The 24,802-nt window shown below is 41.4% G+C and overlaps 1 protein-coding gene across 1 annotated transcript; it reads left to right on the forward strand.

The window, feature by feature from the left end:
- The first annotated feature begins 1,710 nt into the window (after positions 1-1,710).
- NNMT (nicotinamide N-methyltransferase) lies at positions 1,711-19,833 on the forward strand. Its single transcript, XM_003923684.4, has 3 exons — positions 1,711-2,078; positions 3,680-3,887; positions 16,872-19,833. The coding sequence occupies exons 1-3, from the start codon at positions 1,925-1,927 to the stop codon at positions 17,302-17,304; spliced, it is 795 nt and encodes a 264-aa protein (XP_003923733.1). The 5' UTR covers positions 1,711-1,924; the 3' UTR covers positions 17,305-19,833.
- Positions 19,834-24,802: the final 4,969 nt, after the last annotated feature.

A 24,802-nucleotide genomic window follows, 5' to 3' on the forward strand; every position in this document is an offset into this window, starting at 1 on the left:
TTTGCAAGGCTGAGGAAGGCAGATCACCTGAGGAGTTCAAGACCAGTCTGGCCAACATGATGAAAGCCCGTTTCTCCTAAAAATACAAAAATTATCTGGGCATGATGTTGTGCACCTGTAGTCTCAGCCACATGGGAGTCTGAGGCAGGAGAATCACCGGATCCCAAGAGGAAGAGGGTGCAGTGAGCTGAGATCGTGTCACTTCACTCCAGCCTGAGTGACAGAGTGAGATGCCATCTCAAAAAAAAAAAAAAAAAAAAAAGTTAGAATGAATGAATAAGACCTAGTATTTGCTAGCACAAAAGTGAATATTGTAAAAAATAATTTAATTGTACCTTCAAAAATAGCTAACAAGTATAATTGGGTTGTTTGTAATGAGAAAGATAAATGCTTGAAATGGTGGGTACCCCATTTACCTTGATGGGATTAGTTTGTATTGTAGGTCTGTATCAGAATATTTCATGTAACTCATAAATATATAGACCTGCTATGTATCCACAAAAAGTTTTTAAAAAGAAAAATAAATAGTAACAAAAAAAAGAAAGAAAGAAAAAAAGAAAAAAAGAAATCAAATGCCTGGCTTGGTAGAACAAATTCTAAGGGCAACAATATTATTGACCATGGGTATAGAAATTGACACAAGGTCAATAGTCTTCCCAGACAAGGCTTTACTGGAACTTATGCCCAAGCATAAGGGAGACAATAAAAGAGAGAGAATTCTCTGGCTTGTTGACTCCTTGAAAAGAACCAGTCAGGATGTTTTTTATTAGGCAAAGCACAGGAATTGACGTCAGGAGTAGGGTGTGCAGGCTGTGCTGGGCAAAGGACATGAGATGTAGGGTGTGCAGGTCAGCACTACTTGGTTGCAATGGTTATCTTGAGGAATGGGCCACCCGGTGGTCTGGTCAGTGGCAGAAAGGCTGTAAATCAATTGCTCAGGATTCCTTCCTGAGGTGGGACACCCCGCAACATTGGTTATCTCCTAAGAAGGCAGTGGTGTGGGTTTTGTGATCAGTGGGAATGCATGAAAGAGTGTTTTCGTGGGGAGTGAGCTGAAGCCAAGCCCCATCCCTACTCTGTCGCACAATGAGTTCAGAAAAGGAGATTTAAAGAATTCTTAAAGGAAGGAAGGTTAACTTTGAAAGAACTGTCAGGATTTGGATTGACTGAAAGGAGTGGAGAGGCTTAGGGAGGAGGGACTTGCCAGACACTGGGTGATGGCAGTGGTGGGTAAAGCTGCAGATGCCTAGGGCAGGGATGGAGAGGGGATCTGAGCATAAGGAGAGGATTTCAGGATGGTTGGCTGGACTAGACTTTACAGAAAGCCTTATCCAGATTTTTTAAATTACTCTTTCCAGACTTCATCTGAGATTTCCTTTAACCAACATTCCTTAGCCCTGAATACATTTCCTATCCTCATCTTTCCCTTCTTTTTTTCTTTCTTTTACTCGTTTAAGTTTAAACTATTGTTCGTGAGTCCTTTTCCTGGGGAAATCACGGCAAGAATGAGAAGAAAGATGGTGCTTGTTAGGAGATAGCCTGTCTCTGAACGTTGAGGTCCTATGCATTAAATATTTTCTTGGTGAGCCCAAGTTCTCCCTCTGGTCTACACCCCTAGCAGGTGACCTTCACCCCTTGGCCAAGCATTGTATACAGCTCATAGCCCTCCCTTTACCACATCCTCACCACTGTTGGCCTAGGCTCCATCTCCGGGAATTTCATCACTTCCCAGAACAGCCAGAACATTTGCGGTCTATTTCTCTGTTAGTGTTTAACCAAACATCTGTTCTAAAGGATGGGCTGAACTGATGGAAGGAAGACCGATAGCTTGAGACTCAGGAACACAACTTCTGCAGGGCGACTCCCTGGCTTCTGGAGGAGAGAGAAAGAGGGCAGCGGCCCAGTGGCACAGAAGTGAGACACAATGGAATCAGGCTTCACCTCCAAGGACACTTACCTAAGTCATTTTAACCCTCGGGATTACCTAGAAAAATACTACAAGTTTGGGTCTAGGTACTCTGCAGAAAGCCAGATTCTTAAGCACCTTCTGAAAAATCTTTTCAAGATATTCTACCTAGGTAAGTGTGTTGTCCACGTGTCTCCCCACTACTGTGAGTCATAGACAGAGTCTCATGGCAGGACTAGGTTTTTTTGTCGATCATTGTTGCTTCACAGCCCTTTTGACATCACCCATTTATTTAACCAGGACAAAAACTAATATTGGCACAGGGATTCCACCATTTACAAAGTGTTTTTGTATCCACTGTCTCACTTGGTCATGCAAAAGGAAACCAGAGAGCCAGAGTTCTGTCCTGAGTGTACCTCGATTTGCTAGGCGGCTTTTAGCCTCAAAGGGCCACTTAAATGGAAATTCTAGAACAGTGCCTATTCTGATCCTAATTCAAGGGAATGCTGTGAATATGCATGAGATAGAGATCTCCCAATATAGGAAGAACCAGGTGCTTTTTGAAGAATGACATTATATAAAGTCGATTTTTAAAAAATTAACTTTCCTTGAAAATATTGCTTAATAGTTTTTGCACTCCTACTGTAATAGCCTTTCTGGATCTGGTGTTCAGTCTGTATACCAGATGTAGATCTTTTTTGCCTTCTCCTAGACTTTAAAATTCCTGGCAACATGCCTCCACCCTGGAAAAGATATTTTTTTTCTCTCTTTGACTTTTCATTTTATTAATGTTTGAGGTTTTATAAACTGATGGGCTTTAATTCCAGTGAGATATTTTTAGTGTTTTTGATATTTATATTTTCTTTGTCACTATGATGTAAATTACAGGGATTTTTGAAAAATATGTTTTTTGTTTTGTTTTGTTTTGTTTTTTGAAACGGAGTTTTGCTTTTGTTACCCAGGCTGGAGTGCAATGGCGCGATCTCGGCTCACCGCAACCTCCGCCTCCTGGGTTCAGGCAATTCTCCTGTCTCAGCCTCCTGAGTAGCTGGGATTACAGGCACGCACCACCATGCCCAGCTAATTTTTTTTTGTATTTTTAGTAGAGACGGGGTTTCACCTTGTTGACCAGGATGGTCTTGATCTCTTGACCTTGTGATCCACCCGCCTCCGCCTCCCAAAGTGCTGGGATTATAGGCTTGAGCCACCGCGCCCAGCATGTTTTGTTTGTTTGTTTGTTTGTTTGTTTGTTTGTTTTTAATGGAGATGTGGGTCTCATGCTGTTGCCCAGCCTTCCAGGCTGGATGGAGTGCAGTGGTGTGATCACAGCTCATCACAGTCTTGAACTCCTGGACTCAAGGGATCCTTCTTCATCAGCCTCTTCAATAACTAGGACTTCAGGTGCACGCCACCATGCCCAGCTAATTTTTAGGTTTTTTGTTTTTTTTGTTTTGTTCTGTTTTGTTTTGTTTTGTTTTGTAGAGATGAGGTCTCTTTAGGATTTTTGTAGAGACCAGATGTTATCCAGGCTGGTCTCATCCTCCAGGCCTCAGGTGATCCTCCTGCCTTGGCCTTCCATAGTGCTGGGACTATAGGCATGAACCACTGTGCCTGGCCTGGAAAAGATGTTTTAAAAATACATTTTGAGGGAAAACAGTAGTGGTCTGTCTTTGAGGATTGCCAGCACAATCCCAGGGAAGACAATATACATTTGACTCTGCTGACTGCCATGAGATGTGTGACCTCTCTTCTTTGCTCCTTCCTCTAACCCAGACGGTGTGAAGGGAGACCTGCTGATTGACATCGGCTCTGGCCCCACCATCTATCAGCTCCTCTCTGCTTGTGAATCCTTTAAGGAGATCATTGTCACTGACTACTCAGACCAGAACCTGCAGGAGCTGGAGAAGTGGCTAAAGAAAGAGCCAGAGGCCTTCGACTGGTCCCCAGTGGTGACCTATGTGTGTGATCTTGAAGGGAACAGGTAGAGAAACTGCTGTCTAATTCTTGGCTTTTGAAGGTACCTGAGTGACAGTTGGCAAGCAACAGAAAGATAGGGACCAAAGAGAAATTCAAACGGAGAATGAGTGCTAAGGAGAGAGCAAGAGCAAGAGAGATGAGATAGATCCATGTGTGTGCGAGTTTGTAAATTTGTGTATGTGCACATGCGTGTATGCACCAGAATGACAGAAGACACAGGGAAAGGGATTAAGAAATGGATCCTGAGCAAAGAGGAGTAAACCCTAAAACTTTCCAGGCCTGTGGGGACAAGAGCAGTGTTCAGTCAAGTACCTTGGGACCTAGGTTTAGCACAATAGCAAGTAAAAAGCTAACCCAACTTCTTGCCAGCAGCTTTTGGACGTCAGGGCTTGTCCCTCACCTCACTACCGGTCCATTGTAGCCATCCAAGCCTATAGAACTTGGTTGTGGGTGTGGCTAATGCTGACACCACCAGATACAACCAAAAGCTGACTAGGTTTTTAAACTGAGGTAGGCGACATAAAAAATTTTTGAAAAGAATTTATTAATCACCATTCATAAAAGTAGACCTTATATACTCACAACTAATGGTCAAGATCTTACACTACCACATCTATAAGGAAATTTATGCAAATTAATCTCATTTCTTCATGTAAATTTTAATTTCTTCCAACATGGGAAATTTGCAATAGCCTATTAACCAGAGGTAGCCACGTCTGCAACTTCCCTCCTATATTCTGAAAATGTGAATTACATTAGATGATTTTGAACATTACACCAAGGTGGCATAAACTGCTTGGTCATAAAATATTCTTTTTATGTATTGCTGGATGTGGTTTTCTAATATTCTGTTAAGAATGTTTGCGTCAATATTTATGAGGGATATTGAGCTATAATTTTCTTCTAATGTGTTTCACAAATTTTAATATCAGCATGATGCTGGAGTCACAAAATGAGTTGGGGGTGATTTCTTCTCTTCTATTTTCTGAAAGAGTTTGAGTATTATTAATATTGTGTCCTTCTTAAACAATTGATAGCATTCACCAGTGAAGCCAGGTGAATCTGAAAGTTTTGTGCGAGAGAAGACTTTATTAAAAACAGTTTTTCTTTAATGGTTACTCGGATTTTCTGTTCCTTCTTTTGTCTGTTTTGATAAGTGGTATTTTTCAAGAAGTTTGTCCTTTTCATCTTGGTTGTCAACTTTATTGGCACTTTTTTTTTCTTTTTTACAATATCCTTTTAATACCTTGCTATGTCTGTAGGATCTGTAGTGATCTCTCCCCTTTTATTCTTGATATTGGTAATTTGTCTTGTTTTCTTTCTTTTGTCTTGATCAACCTTGCTACAGATTGATCATTTTATTAATCTTTTTCAAGAACCAACTTTTGGTTTTGTTCATTTTTCTCTATTGTCTGTCCATTTTCTATTTCATTGGTTTCTGCTGTTATTTTTGATAATTTTCTTTCTTCTACTTACTTTAATATTAATTCTTTTCTAGTTTCTTTTTTTTCTAGCTTTCTAAAATTTCTTGTTTTTAATTTTTCTAGCTTCTGAAGCTGGAAACTTATATCATTTATTTCACATATCTCTTTCTTTGAATGTAGGTATTTAATGCTGCACGTTTCCTTTAGCACTGTTTTAACTGCATGCCGTGATTTTTGTATGTGGTATTTTTACTATTATCCAATTCAGCATACTGTCAAATTTCCTTTGTCATTTCTTTTTTGACCATGAATTATTCAGAATTATATTGCTTAATTTCCAAAGTATTAGGATTTTTCTAGATATCTTATTGTTGCTGCTTTCAAATTGAATTTTGTTGTAATGAGAGATTTATTTTGTAACTCTGCATATGGTCTATCTCAGTGAATGTTCTATGTGTTTTCTACATTGAAAAGAGTGTATATTGTTCAGTTGTAGGTATATCTCCTATAAATATCAAGTCAGGTAGGTTTGATAGTATTGTTCAAATTTTCTACATCCTTACTGACTTTTTGTTTACTTTCTCTGTCAATTGCTGAGAGAGAGGTGTTAATATCTCAAACTATGATTGCTGATCTATCCTTTGCTCTCTATAGTTCTGTCAACATTTGCTTTATGGCATTTTGACACTTGTTTTTAGCTCTGTAATACACATTTTTAGGATTATGTCTTATTGATGAACTGACCATTTTACCATTGTAAAATATTTCCCTTTATTTCCAGTAATGCATTTGTCTTGAAGTCTACTTTTTTTTTTTTTTGATGTTAATATAGCTACATCAGCCTTCCTGTGCTTGGTGATTTGCATGGTGTGGTGGGCAGCATCTAAGATGGCCCCCAATAATCCTTATGTCAGTATTTTCACCTTTGTGTAATCTCCTTCCTTCCCTGGAATATCCACTGGAATTAGTGATTCAATATTGACAAATTTGGTAGAATGCAGTATAGTGATGAGACATCAATTTTATTATTAAATTAAAAAGAACAATTCTGATATTAAATTAAAAAGCACCACTACACACCTATTAGAATGACAAGAATATAGAAGACTAACAACACCAAATGCTGATGAGGCTGTGGAGAAACAGGAACTCTTATTTATTGTTTGTGGGAATTAAAAATGATGTAGCCACTTTGGAACACAGTTTGACTTTTCCCTACAAAACCATTCAATCTAGGAGTTGCACTCTTTCATATGTACCCCAAAAAGTCAAAAACTTATGTCCACATAAAAAGCTGCACACGGATGTTTATAGTAGCTATATTCATAATCGCAAAAAATTGAAAGCAACCAAGATGTCCTTCAGTAAGTGAATGAAGACATGAACTGTGGTTCATGTAGACAATGAAATAATATTCAGTGCTAAAAAGAAATGAGCTATCAAGCCATGAAAAGGCATGGAGGAAATGTAAATACAATTACTAATTGAAAGAAGCCAATCTTAAAAGGCTAACGTGTATGATTCCGACTATATGACATTCTGGAAAATGCAAAACAAGGGAAGCAGTAAAGAAGATCAGTGGTCGCTAGGGGTTGGAGGAAGAAGGCATAAATAGGTGGAATACAGAGAGTTTTTTAGGGCAGTGAGACTACTCTGTATGATACTATAAAGGTGGACACATGTTGTTATACATTTGTCCATAGCCATAGAATATACAATACCAAGAGTGAATATTAATGTACACTATAGACTTTGGGTGATAATGGTATGCCAATGTAGGCCTTCTGCTTGATTTCGCAGTGAACCTAATATTGCTGTAGAAAGTAAAATTAATTTTAAACCACAACAGCTTTTTATTGGGTATTCTCTCTCTATCTCACTCTCTTGTCCTTGGGAGTGAGCTTGGAACCAAACTTTCCCAGTTGAACCACAAAAACAGTGAAATAAATGTCATTTTTAGCTGCTAAATTTTGGGAGTAATTTATCCTGCAGTGATATATAACTAATATACATGATATATCTACATCTCTTTTTCTACCCTTCTGTTTTCAGACTCTGTTTTCTCTTTTTAATCCAGACTGACAATTTCTGCCGCTAATGGATTGTTTAGTCCATTTACATTTAATGTAATTACTAATATTACAGGGTTGAGTTTAAAACTACCATCTTGGTACATGTTTTCTATCTGTCCCATATGATTGTTGTTCACCTGTGTCTTTCTTCCCATTTACCCTTGGTGAATGCAGTAATTTTTAGTATTCCATTTAGTATAAGTGTACATATTTTTAGTATTTCTTTTTTATCTCCTCTATTAACCTCTTCTGTGTCTTGTGTGAGTCTGTGTGGTTTTTTCTAGAAATTGCAATAGACATTCTTGACATAGCTGTTGTCTCATGAACAATGTAAGATATTCCAACAGTGTAATTTCCTTAACCGACTTTCCTGGCCCTTATGCTCTTGTCATATATTTTATTTCTATGTATAACACTATTATACATATATTATTATTAGTTTTGGTTTAGTTAATAGTGCTTTTATTTATTTTTATTGTTTAATTTTGATTTTAAAAATAAAATTTACCATCTTCATTATGTTTAAGTGTACAGTTGAATAGTGTTAAGTATATTCACACAAGTTAGTACAGTGTTTTAAATAATGTATATAACAATATATATTAAACATAGGAATTTTGGACTGAATGTTTGTATCCTTCCCTCCCAATTCTGTGTTGAAATCCTAACCCCCTTTTGATGGTATTAAAAGGTCAGGACTTTGGGAGGTAATTCAGTCATGAAGGTGGAGACTTCATGCATAGAATGAGTGCCCTTTTAAAAGGAACCCCTGGGCCGGGCGCGGTGGCTCACACCTGTAATCCCAGCACTTTGGGAGGCCAAGGGGGGCAGATCATGAGATCAAGAGATCCAGAATATCCTGGCCAACGTAGTGAAACCCTGTCTCTACTAAAAAATACAAAAATTAGCTGGGCTTGGTGGCGCATGCCTGTAATCCCAGCTACTCGGGAGGCTGAGGCAGGAGAATTGTTTGAACCCGGGAGGCGGAGGTTGCAGTGAGCCTAGATGGCGCCATTGCACTCCAGCCTGGGTGACAGAATGAGACTCCATCTCAAAAAAAAAAAAAAAAAAAAAAAAAAAAGGAACCCCAGAGAGCTCTCTACTAGTGCTCCTTCTGCCATGTAAAGATACAATGAGATGTCAGCTGTCTGTAGTCCAGAAGAGTCCTCATTAGACCCTGACAGGCTGGCAGCCTAATCTCAGACTTCTAGCCTTTAGAATTGTGGGAAATAATTTCTGTTGTTTATAAGCCACCCAGTCTATGGTATTCTGTTACAGGAGCCCAAACTAAGTAAGACTATATTATGTATATATGTAAGATCTTTTATATTTACACACATCTTTCTTGTCTAGTGTTTTTCATTCCTTTACCAAGATGTATTCTTCTGTTTGGCATCATTTTCCTTCACCCGAAGAACTTCTTTTAGTAATACTTATAATGTAGGTCTGCTGGAGACAAATTCTCTTATCAAGTCAGGTAAAAAATTAGTAATTGTTTTCCTCCCTGCTGACTTGAGGAATTTTAACAATTTTTGATACCTAAAGTCCCCTGGCATCTATCTTCCCAGTACTTATTATTGAAATCTGAGATTTTAAAGTTCACATATTGTAATTTAAAGTATTATTTTCTTTCAAGATCAGTTTGGACATTTGCTTTGGGCTTATAATCAAATTTATAATTACTTAGGTATATTTTGTGTTCATTTTATACAATTTTTGTAGACATTGAGTTTTTAATTTTGTTCATCTGTCAACTGAATAGATCATCAAATACTTTTTTCAAGAAGAACACATAGTGATGTGTTTCCTAAGTCCATGCATATGTGAGAATGGATTTTGTCACCATTGCACATGAACAAAATCATAAAATTGTTTAAATATTGTCCCATTTTTTCTGACATGTAGTAAGAAGTTGAGAGAGGCTATTCTGGTTTTTTTGTTTTGTTTTGTTTTGTTTTTTTGAGACAGGGTCTTGTTCTGTCACCCACACTGGAGTGCAGTGGTGAACTCTCACTGTAGCTTCGACCTCCTGGGCTCAGGTGATCCTCCCACCTCAGCCTCCTGAGTAGCTGGGACTACAGGAGATAGTCCTGCCATGCCTGGCTAATCTTTTGTAAAGATGGGAGTTTTACCCTGTTGCCCAGGCTGGTGAAAGAGCCTATTTTCATATGCCATTTTACATTTTAATCTGTAAACCCCTTACTTAGAATTTTATGTTGGCTATAGCCTTCAAGGTGGAAATATATTCTTCAATATAAAAGTAATTTCATATACCTTCTTTTCTATTGACTCTGTGATTCCACAGAATGAAATTGATATTAACTAAAAAAAATTGCAGCTATGACAATTTGGATAATATTGAAAATTATTAAGGAAATAAGGAAATTTCCAGGATTTGTAGACTCTCAGGGAAACTTTGTAAAAAAAAATAAATAAATAAGTCTTCAGTCATTGTTAGACAACACACCTTTCCAAAGTCCAAATCATCTGTCAAGAAGGCTTTTGAAACTTTGTTCTCACTTTCTCTATCCATCACAGGCCTTTCCATCTCATTCAAAAATAAACCCTCACAATCTAGCAGGATAGTAAAAGCATTACTTATCTCACACCTGAATCATCAGCTTGGAACAATGGGCTCTTGAGACACTGTCCCTTCCCAATCACTCTGTTGCAATGAGGAATTGTATTTTTGGCAGTAAATTTCTGCGTTCTTACCTTTATCCTTGTGCTAGATCCTGTGGCTTTAACTATTTTGAGAATGATAGTGATCCTATGCAATTAATGTCTTTCCTGCATCTTGAAGTAGCTTTATCAACCTACAACCCATTTCCTTCAAGACGATTTTTTCTTTATCTGAAGGTTTTTCTTGTGCTGAAGGCTGCCAAAGACATATGAACTGTCTCCTGTCTTTCTACCTCTGCATTTAAATACCACTCATTTTAAATTAGCTGACCATTGTGGTGCACACCTGTATTGCCAACTACTGGGGAGGCTGAGGAGAGAGGATCACTTGAGGCTGGGAGATCGAGGCTGCAGTGAGCTGAGGTCACATTCCAGACTGAGTGGCAGAGTGACACTCTGTCTTAAAAATAATAATATAATAAAATTAATTAAAATAACTACTCCTTATTTTTACAACTATCCAAAAAGTAGTAAGAAAGTCAGGCACTAAGATACAACTACTCAAGCTTTTACCATCAACAAAGGAAAATGAGCTCTTTCTTTAAGAAATTGTAGAAGCTGCATTAATTAACTTAGAGTTCCTGGACCTCGGAATGCATAGCTGAGGTTGTGGTCCCTGGGCTGGCACTTTGGACAACACATGGGAGCTTTTAGAAATGCAGGCTCTGAGTCCCCACCAGCTACCTACAGAATGAAAACCTTCACTCTAAGATCTGTAAGTATGGAATGCACATTCCAGTTAGAGAAACACTGGTGTCTGGAGGAGGGCTTCCCTCCAGGTATGCCAGGGCACACACAGGTGGGTGGGAATCAGTTGCAGGTATGTTGTCCAAGCTATTTTCCTTGGCCCTCTGGACAGCCAGGTGGGGCCTGGAGTGGGTGGAGCGCCCCCTGGTCACCTCTTTAGAGAATGGCTCCTCCTCATAACCTCAGTGTACCTGACAGAAGAAAGCTTGAGTCTCTGTCGGTTCTCTTAGGTAAATGCTCTCTGTGCAAAGACCTCCATATCTATTTAAAAACATGTTTGTATGTTGTCCAAAAATAGACAGAGTTGTGCCAAATGTGTTCCACAAACGAGTGAAACACATCTATTCCAAGCATCTCTGGACTTTCACGGCTTGCAAAAGGATATTAATAGGCTTTTTCAAAACCAGGATCTTGATGGTCACGATGATTGTTTCAGTGATGCCTCGGAAACATTCCTGCCTTTACAAGGATGCCGCTTTTAAATAGGTGCGCTCGCCACCTTAGCTCCCTGGGAAAATTCACAGGGCAGGTTGAGAAACCTTCAGCTAGCCTACTGTAAACATTTCTTCTCACAGGTCTCAGAGCACCTCAAACTCAGCGTGTCCAAAACAGAGCTACGATCTGCTCCACATCTGCTTTATTTCTGGTATTCTTAGTTCCTTGAGTGGCACCATCATATAATAAATTGGACAAGCCAGAACCTGGCAGTCAGTCTTGTCCTCTCCTTCTCTGTCATGTTCCAAGTCTAACTTCACATCACAGTTCTTATTTTACTTCCTGACTTCTTGTCTAACCCGTTTCTTCCCGTGTTTACCATTGCCTGGTCCCAGCTACCCCTGTCTCCCTCCTGAGTGGCCTCCCACCTACATTCTTGCCCCTCCACTCAATTCTCTGCCCTGCAGCCCAAGTGACCCTCTCAAAATGTAAATCTAATTATGTCACTCTCCTCCTTAGTGCTTCCTAATGAGTCTCCGAAGCTTTTGGAATGAAAAGCCAAATTCCTGTTGTGGTCCACAAAGCCCTGCCTAGTCTGGCGCCTGCCAACCTGTTTGCCCACAATCCAGCCACGCTGGCCCCCTCCTCCTGTGTTTCCTCCCACCGCGTGGCCTTTGCACTCACGGTTTCCTCTTACTGGAATTTTCTCCGGCCCTCCCTGCTTCCTTCAGTCTGGTTAACTCCCATATATTTATCTTCTCTATCTCCGCTTGCCCAACTCCTTTGTGGAGGAGCTTTCCCTGATTCTCTAGGTCATGGGGAGCTCCCAACATCTCCCCATTAGTGCCACACTCCTTTTCTTCCCTGTATTTGTCAGTTTTAATTTCCTCTTCTGTGAGTGATCACTGGATTAATGCTTTCTTCTACCACCCACCCGTCTGCAATCTCCATGAGGTTAGCATCTGTTTCTCATTTGTTCATCCTTGTGTCCCCAGTGCCCAGCCCATTTCCTGCCACGTAATAGAGGTTCAAAATATATTCGGAAAATATGTGAATACCCGCATTTTGCTTTTCAGACTCTTCCTCCTAGAATGTCGTTCACCTGCTTTGAGTGTGGGGTGTGGTCTGTATCAAAGGTGCACCAAGGAGTACTCCTTGCCTGTGCAATTCTCGCAGTGACCTCCCAGCTTACTTAGCCTTGATTTCCTTGACCTGTTTTGATGATTCTTTCTCAAGAGAGCCTGCAGGAACTTCTCTGGGAATGAGGTTTGTGGGGTGTGAGAACAATGAAAAACAGTTTGTTCAGGAGATTCTGATCCACTGCCCGCCTTGCTGAGACAGGGCAAGAGGAACCGCCTTTAAATCTCAGGATAGTTCATCTGGAATGCGGGAAGACATTCTCAGAAAGGGTTCTTCGGGGAGCCCTCCTCTTTATCCTGTCTCGCCTCCCTCCCTCCTTCCCCACACCCCTCAGGCCTGTATAGATGCATATTTCCAGAGGACAGGGCTGCCTTTTTTTGCATATTGATTCATTTGAAAGGGTAGATTTTTAGAACTAAAGAAATGGCCACACTGCTGTTAGCTCTCTGCGAAACAGCATAGCTCTTTCCTGGTGTGTGTTTATTACCTACCCCATGAGCTAAACGTGAGGCAAAGTGGTAATTGGCTGGGTCTCCGGTGAGTCCATTTCCCTGCGGTGCCCTGAGGTGTATGCAGGCTTTACACAGCTGCCTTGGCAACTGACTTCCCCAATGTTTGCTGTGTGTCCAAGGACAAGCAGGGATCTACCACACTGGGCGTTTCTAGCAAATTTCCCTCTCAACTTGGCACATTCTCTGTGAGCTTTGGAGACTTGACAGGGTGACTCACAGTTTGGGAACAATTTGCGTCATCATCTGACTGGCAAGTTCTAGTTCTGTGGTAACTCAAGTGTTTCAAATAGCTTAATACACAATAGGGCACAGAGATTCATTCTGCTTCTGATGTAATCAAACATACATTTCCACAACGTTCCCAATATACAGGATCATCCAGAAACACACCCCACAAAACACTATGTGGTCAGTACTCTACCTTCTGGTATATACTTTATTATTATTCCTATGTGCAGATAGCTTATTTCAGTTTTTCTGTTCTAGATTAATCGGTCTATTGAAATGCATGTTTCTCACACACTTCCACAGTGTCTTTTTTTTTTTTTTTAATTGTTAAAGTGTTCTATCAAACCATCCATGTTGTATCAAGGCTGGGTGGTAGCTTTGTAACTAGTTTCCTACCTTTAGAATGATTGTCTGCTTTGTCCAGGACTGCAAGGGGGACTCAGAATATGGGATTTTTCAGTGCTAAAATTAGAAAAGTCTGAGACAAATCAGGAAAAAGTGGTCACCCTATTACCATTTCTAGCCTTGATAAAGGAGCAGGTGTACCCAACCCAGGATAATTTATGTTTTCTATGTAGATAACAGTTTACTGATTGGTAGGAATTCCCTGAAATCGACACCTTGCTAAGCTTATCTCTCTCTCTAATATAACAGCTTATTGAGATATAACTCACATACCATATAATTAATGTACCCATTTAAATTGTGAAAATCAGTGGCTTTTAGTAGACTTTCAGAGTTGCACAACCTTCATCACAATCAATTTTACAACATTTTCATAATTCTCAAAAGAAACCCTGTACCCATTAGCAGTCACTCTTATTTCTCCCCAAACCCCTCAGCTCCTGGCAACCACTGTTCTGCTGTCAGTCTCTGGAGCTTTACCTTTTCTGGGCATTTCATATAAATGGAATCACACAATATGTGGCCTTTTGGTTCTGCCTTTTTTCATTTAGCCTAGTGTCTTCAAGGTCCATCCATGTGGTAGCATGTGTCAGAATTTCATTTCTTTTTGTTGCCAAATAACATTCCATTGTATGTGTATGCCACATTTTATTTACCTATTCAGAAGTTGACAGAGAGTTGTACTGTTTGCACCCTTTAGCTATTTATAAACATTCATTACTAGCTTTTGTGTGGACATATGTTTTCATTTCTCTTGGGTATACACCTAGACAGAATTCCTGGGTCATGTGGTAACTCTACATTTAATCTTTTAAGGAACTGCCAGACTGTTTTCCAAAGTAACTGGACTATTTTACATTGTCAGCAGCAGTGTATGTAGGTCTGGTTTCTGCACATTCTTGTCAACACTTGGTATTATCTGTTTTTTTTTTTTTTTTTTTTTTTTTTTTTTTTTTCATTATAGCCATCATAGTGATGTGAAGTGGTATCTCATGGTTTTGATTTGCCTTTCTCTGATGGTTGACAATGTTGAGCATCTTTTCATATGCTAATTGCTAAGCTTCTTAAGTGGAAAATTGTAGCAAGCATAAAACATATTTGCAAAGAACTGATTATATGCACTAGGCTTAAGATTTTTAGTGAATATTTTAGATGTCCACAACTAGTTTGCACTCTCTCAAATCGTTCTACTTGGAGATAAATCTTCAAGTTTTATTTATTTAAACCATTGACTTTTCCTTATGACCAAAAATGCTCCCAGTGAAAGTCTCCCTCACTTGCTGGAAGGCGGGGCCATCTCTGCCGTCTCTGTCAAGCTTTGATGCCCAAGTGGCCGTCTTTTCCTGGAGTCTGCCTCAGATGGTGGAGTGTGTGTTTCCTGATGGTGAGATGGCTCTGCTTCACAATGCTTTGCTGGTTCACTCCTTTCAAGAGCTCAATAGCCAGGGGTCACTCCTACTCTTAATACTGTGGAGCCTGGATCCTTAACACACTCCATGTTTCTTCCCTTTTCCCACTTCTCTGATTTTCTGCTATTTCTTCCTCCTTTTTCTGCCCCTCTCTCCAGTTTCTCTTGTGCATTGTGTTTATTTAATTTTGATCATTTGTTTGTTCCTTCCTTCCTCCTCTAACAAATTCAAATAGGATCCAAGCCACTCTATCCCATCTCCTCTTCTTGCCTTCTCTTCTTTTATTAACTGATTTTCTCTCAAGAAACACCACTGGGCCAGGTGTGGTGGTGGCTCATGCCTACGATTCCAGAAGTTTGAGAGGCTGAGGCAGGAGAATCACTTGAGGCCAGAAGTTTGAGACCAGCTTGGGCAACATAAGGAGACCCTGTCTCTATAAAACACAAAAAGCGGCCGGGCGCGGTGGCTCATACCTGTAATCCCAGCACTTTGGGGGGCCATGGCGGGCGGATCATGAGGTCAAGATATTGAGACCATCCTGGCCAACATGGTGAAACCCCATCTCCACTAAAAAATACAAAAATTAGCTGGGTGTGGTAGTGCGTGCCGGTAGTCCCAGCTACTCGGGAGGCTGAGGCAGGAGAATTGCTTGAACCCAGGAGGCAGAGATTGCAGTGAGCCGAGATGGCACCACTTCGCTCCAGCCTGGCGCCTGACGACAGATGAGACTCTGTTGCAATAAACCCAAAAAAACAAAAAACATAAAAAGCTAGCCTGGCGTGGTGGTGCATGCCTGTAATCCCAGTCCTTTGGAAGGCTGAAGTGGGAGGATCCCTTGAGTACAGGAGTTTGAGGCTGCAGTGAGCTATGATGGTGCCAATGTACTCCATCCCATGGAACAGAACAAGAAGCTGTCTCTAGAAACAAAACAAAACCAGAAAAACCCAAAACATGCCATTGATTTGGTGAAAAAGGGCAGGTCTCCTGGAAGTCTACCAAAAATATGATCTCTGGCAGAAAACATCCTATCTGCAATAGTTTTTGGAATCTGAGAATGGGAAATGCAGCTTTCTTCTATCCAGGAATACCCTGTTCACAGCTGTGGGACAGTGATCAATAGTTCCTTAAAATGTCTGTGGATGACCCCACCACTCTTTTATTTATTTATTTTTTTTGAGACGGAGTTTCGCTCTTGTTACCCAGGCTGGAGTGCAATGGCGCGATCTCGGATCACCGCAACCCCCGCCTCCTGGGTTCAGGCAATTCTCCTGCCTCAGCCTCCTGAGTAGCTGGGATTACAGGCATGCACCACCATACCCAGCTAATTTTTAATATTTTTTTAGTAGAAACGGGGTTTCACCATGTTGACCAGGATGGTCTTGATCTCTTGACTTCGTGATCTACCCGCCTCGGCCTCCCAAAGTGCTGGGATTACAGGTGTGAGCCACCGCGCCTGGCCAGACCTCACCACTCTTATTGATCAGCAACTACTACAAAGATAATGTTTCAGCATTTGAAACCCTTTATTATTAATACCTGCTGTGTATGGTTCAAGTAGCCGCTACCTTATGATTTGGCATAACAAATAAATACTAATAAATAAGCCAATATAACATAACTGAGTACTATCCTATGGAGTAAGGGAAAAATAATTTCATGGAGGGAAGTCCATGGTAGAAGCAGGCTTCTAGGTAGTGTTATTACCATTTTCACATATTATTCACTTTATAAAGATATTTCATGTAGCTCAAAGTAATATGGTCTCATTCAAATGCCAAAATGGACTCTCAGTTCTTCTTTCTCTCCTTTCCCAATAGAGGTGGCCTTAAGGAAACACATCTGGGACAATACTGCCATTTTTAGCTTTGACTCAAGAGATCTGAGTTCCCCATGACTGCAGTAGAAAACAATGAGTGTGGGTTTGTGTTTTTCAGAGTCAAGGGTCCAGAGAAGGAGGAAAGGTTGAGGCAGGCGGTCAAGCAGGTGCTGAAGTGTGATGTGACTCAGAGCCAGCCGCTGGGGGCCGTCTCCGTACCCCTGGCTGACTGCCTGCTCAGCACGCTGTGCCTGGATGCCGCCTGCCCAGACCTCCCCACCTACTGCAGGGCGCTCAGGAACCTCGGCAGCCTACTGAAGCCAGGTGGCTTCCTGGTGATCATGGACGCGCTGAAGAGCAGCTACTACATGATTGGCGAGCAGAAGTTCTCCAGCCTCCCCCTGGGCCGGGAGGCAGTAGAGGCTGCTGTGAAAGAGGCTGGCTACACGATCGAACAGTTTGAAGTGATTTCGCAAAGTTATTCTTCCACCATGGCCAACAATGAAGGACTTTTTTCCCTGGTGGGGAGGAAGCCGAGCAGATCCCCGTGATGCCTGTGATCTCAATTAAAGCAACTCCTTTGACCTGTCCAGTAGGCTTCAGTCCTTGATTCCAACTGCCAAGTCATGTGCTTAGTAGAGGCTCAGTGGTTGGGGCCCAATAGTTCATCTAGGGTGGGACTGGAGAAGTCAGTCAGTCTACGGACAATCCATTGACCACTTACTCGGTGCTGCACACAAATGTTGGTGCTATGGGACCCAAAGACGAGCAATTGGTATTTCAGTCTTCATTGCCTGTGTTTACAAAAGAAGACTTCATTTCCCTAAACATCTAGTTATGGGGGCTCAACCCATACCTGCCAACAGAGAAGTGTCTGCAGTTATTTACTACTAGTTTCCTAGAGGGTCTGCTGTCTCCTTCTCTCCCAGAAATGAATGGGCTTCTGCTATTCTTCAACTTTTGCCTTCTCTCTGGAGAGGCTATCAAACCCCAGCCTCTGCCGCTGTTCATGCTGCGCTGTGGGGATAGCTGTTTGCTAGACTCCACTCTGGCCTCAGGGGCCAGAGAACAGCTATCCAGCATTTCTGTTCATCCCAGCAATTCAATTTTTTTTAAACTACAAAGATCATTCCCGTTTCAAATTCAGACTCTGCCACTTATTAGCTGTTTCTCATTTGGCGAGTTATATAATCTTGCAGTGCCTCAGTTTCCTCATCTGTAAAATGAGATTAAAATAGTACTTTTTATTAAGAGAGTTAAAGTGAATTGTGGCTAGACATGGTGGCTTGTACCTGTAATCCCAGCACTTTGGGAGGCTGAGGCTGGCAGATTGCTTGAGCTCAGGAGTTTGAGACGAGCCTGGGGAACACACGAAACCCTGTCTCTACTAAAAATACAAAAAACTTAGCCAGGTGTGGCAGCACATGCCTGTGGTCCCAGCTACTCAGGAAGCTGAGGCAGGAAGATGGCTTGAGCCCGGGAGATGGAGGTTGCAATGAGCTGCGATCGTGCCACTGTGTTCCAGCCTGGGTGACAGAGTGAGACGCTCTCTCAAAAAATAAAACAAGAAATAAATAATAAAGAAAATAAATTAAAGTGAATTGCTACATGTAAAGGATCTAGAATATTGCATGACACTTAATAAACATTCAGTAAATGTTAGTTATAATCATTATTATTATATGCATCATCCTTGATATTAGTTGCCAAAACGGCTGAGAAAAGATGGCTTATTCTCCAAGCAGGAGAGAGGATTTCTGTTCTGGGCTGCAGGCACTGGACTCTGTACTGGTAATGCCTTTGAGAGAGGCTGTGATCAAACTCAGTTTCTATACCACATGCCGCAAATTCCTTCTTGATTTCAGAAATCTCTAGCAAACATTTATTTAGCACTCTCCAAGCATCTTTCTTTCCTGCACCAGGCACAAGAATGACAATGAAATGCCAGCGTCAACTGACTCAAGAGCCCTTGTCTTCATAGTCCTAGAAACACCCTAAGTGTCCCCAGGTCCTTCCAAGGGCAGTAGTGTACCTGCACCAGCAGTCCCCAACCGGAATCTCCCCTGTTCAGGCTCTCCTGCTCAGGCTGTGATGCTGGGGGCCCTGAGCCCAACCTGAGGATGCTGGAAAGGGGCCAACATGGCCTCTTTTGAGAAAGATACTGCCCATGCCTAACACTCTGCTTTAGGTGCCTCAGAGCCATGCCAGTTTCCTCCCAGAGTGGTAAAAAACACTGTCCATTTATTCCAGGGATTGGTAAACTTTTCCTGTCAAGGCCCAGATAGTAAATATTTCCGGCTTTGTGGGTTATACAGTATTAGTTGCAACTACTCAGCTCTGCAGTTGTAGCAGAAGCAGCTATAGATGGTACGTAAACAAATGTGCATGTTTGTGTTTTAATAAAACTTTATTTATAAAAACACATGATTGGATAGACTAGGCCTGAGGGTTGTAGTTTATAGACCCCTGATCTAGACCCTTAAGTAGCCTTATTTGTGCCTGAAGTTTACAGATGATCCCCTACTGATTTCTTTTCATTTTTATTTTACTTTTTTGAGATGGAGTCTCTGGAGCCCAAGCTGGAGTACAGTGGTGCGTTCTTGACTCACTGCAATATCTGTGTTCCAGGTTCAAGTGATCCTCTCACCTCAGCCTCCCAAGTAGCTGGGATTACAGACGTGTGCCACCATGCCCAGCTAATTTTCGTATTTTGAATTTTAGCCATGTTGGCTAGGCTGGCCTCAAACTCCTGACCTCAAGTGATCTGCCCACCTCGGCCTCCCAAACAAAGTGCTGGGATTACAGGCATGAACCACTGTGTCCAAATTTCAAATTTCAACTTATGTTTGACTTACAATGTTTGGACTTTACGATGGTGCAAATGTTATATGCATTCAGTAGAAACTGTACTTCAAATTTCAAATTTTGATCTTTTATTTTTATTGCTACAAAATTGGCTTTGTGTTTGATGATGTTGCCCAATTTTCAGCTAATGAAAGTGTTCTGAGCATATTTAAGGTAGGCTAGGCTAAATTATGATGTTTGATATATTAGGTGAATTAAATTTATGTTGGACTTATGATATTTTCAACTATTGATGGGTTATTGGTATGTAACCTCACTGTCAGTCAAGGACCATCTGTATACATTTTCTTGTGAACAGTCTGATCAGTTTCTACTTAGAGAAGCTCAAGGCAAGTCCAACAGGTTGGACAGAAAACAGGCAGAATATGGTTTCCTCTGTGTTCCATCCCTGCTGTAGCACTCTCTTTCTTGCTGAATCTCCCAATCAAAACTCCTCCTTCCTTTTCCAGTTCGAGGCATTCAATAGATACGAACAGAAAATCAGAAAACAAGGGTGGTGGAGGATGGCAGATGAAGTGTTACCTACAATAATATTTCTCAAACTGCAAGTTGCCATTCACCAGTGTATCATAAAATCAATTTGGTGCACCAAATCAACATTTAAAAAACGAACAGAGAATAAACTAGAAAGCAGAATCTCAGATGATAGCACTGCATGCGGTATCTTACTTTGGGAAATTTCGTTTCCATTTTACAAATATGCCTTTCTGTCTGCACACATGTGCATATTTGTTGCTGGATCATGATATAACACACATTTGTTATTCTAGGTTGTGATTCTTAAAACATTTGAAAGCCACTAGGCTGCTCTTCGGGCTCTGGGACTCATCTCTGATAACCAACATTTTTCTTTCACACAGAAATGAAAGACATAGCCCCTGTTCTTAAAGAACTTTGAGTCATGGGGAGAAGTTGACATGGGAGGAAACTGACATGCAAACAGTTAAGATACAGCCAGAAAAGGGCTCTGAGATGTGTAGGCGCAGGATGCTAAGGGGGAGGATAGCAAGAAAGGTGGCATTTGCTCTGGGCCTTGCAGACTGAATAGGGGCATGTTTGGCAACCAAGAGGAAAAGGGCAGTCCAGGGAACAACATGTACAAAGACATGAAATTGACTCCTCCTCCTGATAGCAGCCTCCTCACAGGTTTGTTCTCTGACTGAAGCTGGGACCTAAGTAAATATTTAGCTTCTGGTTTTTCATTTGCTTTCCTTGAAATCAAACAGACCGACCAAGTCATGAGCAAACAAGGACTAGGGTCATTCTGGTCCTAACTTGTAAATCTCTTTGACCGCTGACCCAGCTCTGGTTTCTTAAGTTCGCACTTTCTGGGGAAATGTTCAACAGTCTCAATTTAAGCAAACCTTTGTGACGCAGGAAGCTGCGAGTCTCTGTGTAACATCCTGGGGAAAGAGTGGGGAAAAGAAAGCTATTAAAAAGATCATTAACCCATTTGGTGTCATGCAGCTCAGTCTTCATGATTCCCATCATCTGGATGTCAAAAGTAATAAAAGATGTCCACGGTGCGACTTACTAGGCTGAGCTTTAAAAGCTGTAACTGTCCCCTCTAATTTTAGCCTCAGCCAACTCAGAGAATAGGAGGTAACCAGTAAATCTCACAGAGGATCAGAGAACACGGAACAAGCACGGACTAAGAGACAGAAAACAGCTGTGAATCTTAGCGTGACAACTTGAATGTCCTGAGAGCATCATTCCAGCTTTCTCAGGCTCGGTACCCCTCTGGAAAACAGGGAAAAATCACCATCTCTCAGGACTGTATTGAGATTAAATGAGGTACCTGTGAAGGCATTTTGTAACCTGTTAAGTGACAAATATTAGATAATTCTGATAGTATTAACCCATTCTAGTACAGCCATGAAGCCACATGCTGCTGCATTCATGAACAGTTTCTTAGTGAGTAAATAAATCATTCTACCAAAAAGACACACACACCCATATGTTCATCATAGCACTACTCACAGTAGTGAGACATGGAATCAAGTAGGCGCCTATCAGTGGTGGATTGGATAAAGGAATGTGGTATATTTGCACCACGGAATACTATATGGTCATAAAGAATGAAATCATGTCTTTGTAGCAACATGGATACAGCTGGAGGTCATTCTCCTTAGTGAAGTAGCCAGAAACAGAAAGCCAAATACTGCATGTTCTCACGTGTAAGTGGAAGTTAAACATAGGGTACCCATGGATGGAAAAGTGGGAATGGCAGACACTGGGGACTACAAAAAGGGGAACAAGGGAGAGGGGCAAAGGTCGAAAAACTACCTGTTGGATACTGTGTTCGCTCCCTGGGTGACGGGTTCTATCATATTCCAAATGTCAGCATCATGCCAGCACTTTGGGAGGTTGAGGTGGGCAGATCATTTGAGGTCAGGAGTTTGAGACCAGCCTGACCAACATGGTAAAATACTGTCTCTACAAAAAATGCAAGAAGATGAGCCGGGCATGGTGGCGCATGCCTGTAATCCCAGCTACTCAGGAGGCTGAGGCAGGAGAGTCGCTTGAACCTGGAAGGCAGAGGTCGCGGTGGGTGAGCCAAGATTGCACCTCTGCACTCCAGCCTGGGTGACAGAGCGAGATTCTGTTTAAAAAAAAAAAAAAGAGAGAGAGAGAGAGAGAGATCAGTAATAGCAATATCCATGTAACAAACCTGCACACATATCCCCTGAATCTAGAATTAAAACTGAAGGAAACAAATCTTAAAAGTGAAAAAAAATTCCTTAATGAGCTGAGTATGGTCTTCGAAACCTGTCTTGCCTATGCTTTATATGCAAGTCAGCCCCATAGGCACCTTGCATCCAGAGCCTTCTTCATAGTTCCTTATTCATTCGGAAGATGTTTCTCACATCCCTGTTATGTGAGTCTGGGCTGAGGATCCTACGCTGAAGATGACACAGTCTCTGGCCTCATGGGACTTATATTCCTCCAAGGAGGACCAGAAAGGAATGCACTTTGATACAGCCTGAGCAGAGGTGCTAGATTTTTTTGGTTCTCAAGTCAGCCAGTCAGGACCTTTTGCCACCCAAGTGAGACAAACCAGGCCTTTCTTACAGCTGTACCTTTTCATGTATAGATCAGCTTCACTCAAAAAAATGTTGAGCTAGGATTATGTGTTTAAGGAATATTATCACAAAGAAAAGCACCATTGCGAGTGAAGTCACTGAAGCGTTCTGTTTCATATCTTCCAAAGAAAGCAGAGATTTTAACTTTCGGAGTCTGGCCTTCTCGTCTCCCTTGCTGGCCGGTTTCACACTGAAAGAGATGCTTTCCTTGGCCTTTCAAACGCTTTCCTTGGCCCTCTGATTGCCAGCAGAGGGTGCACGTCGCTCTTGTTGAAGCCCTTCCTTCCTGAATTTGACCATTTATACAAGAAGGAATTTAAATTGAGTTAAACCTTCCCAAACAAGAAGCTTCTCCGCGTTGTCTCCTTTTTCACACTCTACTTATGAGGGTGCTAGGAAAAGGGAAAGAGGAATTCAGCATTTTTTCTTTCTTTCTTTCTTTCTTTCTTTCTTTCTTTCTTTTTTTTTTTTAAGACAGAGTTTTGCTCTCGTTACCCAGGCTGGAGTGCAATGGCGCGATCTCGGCTCACCGCAACCTCCGCCTCCTGGGTTCAGGCAATTCTCCTGCCTCAGCCTCCTGAGTAGCTGGGATTACAGGCACACGCCACCATGCCCAGCTAATGTTTTGTATTTTTAGTAGAGACGGGGTTTCACCATGTTGACCAGGATGGTCTTGATATCTTGACCTCGTGATCCACCAGCCTCAGCCTCCCAAAGTGCTGGGTTTACAGGCTTGAGCCACCACGCCCGGCCTCAGCATATTTTTCTTTAACAAAAAATATGTATAATTATTTTTAAGGATACACACATTTAACATTTTCCCTTTAAGGTCTACACACAAAATGCAAATTTTAATAAACGGTACAGAGGCTCTTGGCCAGATTAGCATGAGAAATGATAACTATTAGATTATGCAGTTAACTCACCACCTTCTATTTGCTGTTTACCCAAAGAAGGGAAAGAAGGTTTTTGGGCTTTTTCAAACCTCAGTTTTCTAATATTTAAAAAATGAAGACATCTTTCTATGGCTGTGGTTGCTGGCCAAACCGCTATGCTTAACACTTTAATAGGATATGATGAATTAAGAAGAAGGGTTGGGGTTGAATTTCAAACACTCAACAAATAATTATGAGTTATTATTGCCTTTGTTTGGACTTTAGTATTGAAAGCCAGGAAGCAGTTTCTTTCCTGGTAGGTTATTGTCTCTCCAGTTCAGAGGAAAGCTTTTGAATGTTTAAACAGAAGAGGAGTTAAAGAATTGTAAACAGCACTTAGGCTGCTCTTTAGAAAGATTCCAGCACTTTGGGAGGTAGAGGTGTGCAGATTATTTGAGGTCAGGAGTTTGAGACCAGCCTGACCAACATGGTGAAACCCTGTCTCTACTAAAAATACAAAAAGATGAGCCAGGTGTGGTGGTGCATGCCTATAATCCCAGCTATTCAGGAGGCTGAGGCAGGAGAATCACTTGAACCTGGGAAGCAGAGGTTGCAGTGAGCCAAGATTGCACCACTGTACTCCAGCCTAGGTGACAGAGTGAGATTCCATTTTTAAAAAAAAAAGAAAAGGAAGATCAGTAATAGCAAGAACAATTTACTTTGAAGCCTTCCACCTAAGCGGCCTGGTGGTATTCTTCTTAAGAGCAGGGATGTAAACACTTCATTTGCACCAGGAAGAGGAAGAGGTTTCTAGAAAGGGGAGGGTAAGCAGTTAGTTAATTGCTCCTTACCTCTCAAGGGTTCATTTCTGGCCCCTTCTCACTGCTGTCTAATACTTGTTAAATGCTATAGAAATCCCAGTTGTTGGCCAGGCATGGTGGCTCATGTCTGTAATCCCAGCACTTTGGGAAGCCAAGGCAGGAGGATCACTTAAATCCAGGAGTTTGAGACCAGCTTGGGCAACAGAGCAAGGCCCTGTCTCTACAAAAATATTAAAGGAAGGAAGGAAGGAAGGAAGGAAGGAAGGAGGGAGGGATGGAAGGAGAGAAGGAGGGAGGGAGGGAGGAAGAAAGAAAGAAACCTCATTTGTTTAATGTGACCTTTGCCCTTGCAGAATTTATAATCTTGCTTGTGAATTAACATTTATAAAATTAACAATCAAAACC

Source organism: Saimiri boliviensis, chromosome 6 (genome assembly GCF_048565385.1).
Source record: "Saimiri boliviensis isolate mSaiBol1 chromosome 6, mSaiBol1.pri, whole genome shotgun sequence".
Classification (NCBI taxonomy): domain Eukaryota; kingdom Metazoa; phylum Chordata; class Mammalia; order Primates; family Cebidae; genus Saimiri; species Saimiri boliviensis.

Bases quoted from the DNA above. Each gene is read 5' to 3' on its own strand.
- NNMT (XM_003923684.4), top strand. From the start codon at position 1,925: ATGGAATCAGGCTTCACCTCCAAGGACACTTACCTAAGTCATTTTAAC. The intron at 2,079-3,679 runs GTAAGTGTGTTG...CCTCTAACCCAG, and splicing joins TTTCAAGATATTCTACCTAG to ACGGTGTGAAGGGAGACCTG. The intron at 3,888-16,871 runs GTAGAGAAACTG...TGTGTTTTTCAG, and splicing joins TGTGATCTTGAAGGGAACAG to AGTCAAGGGTCCAGAGAAGG.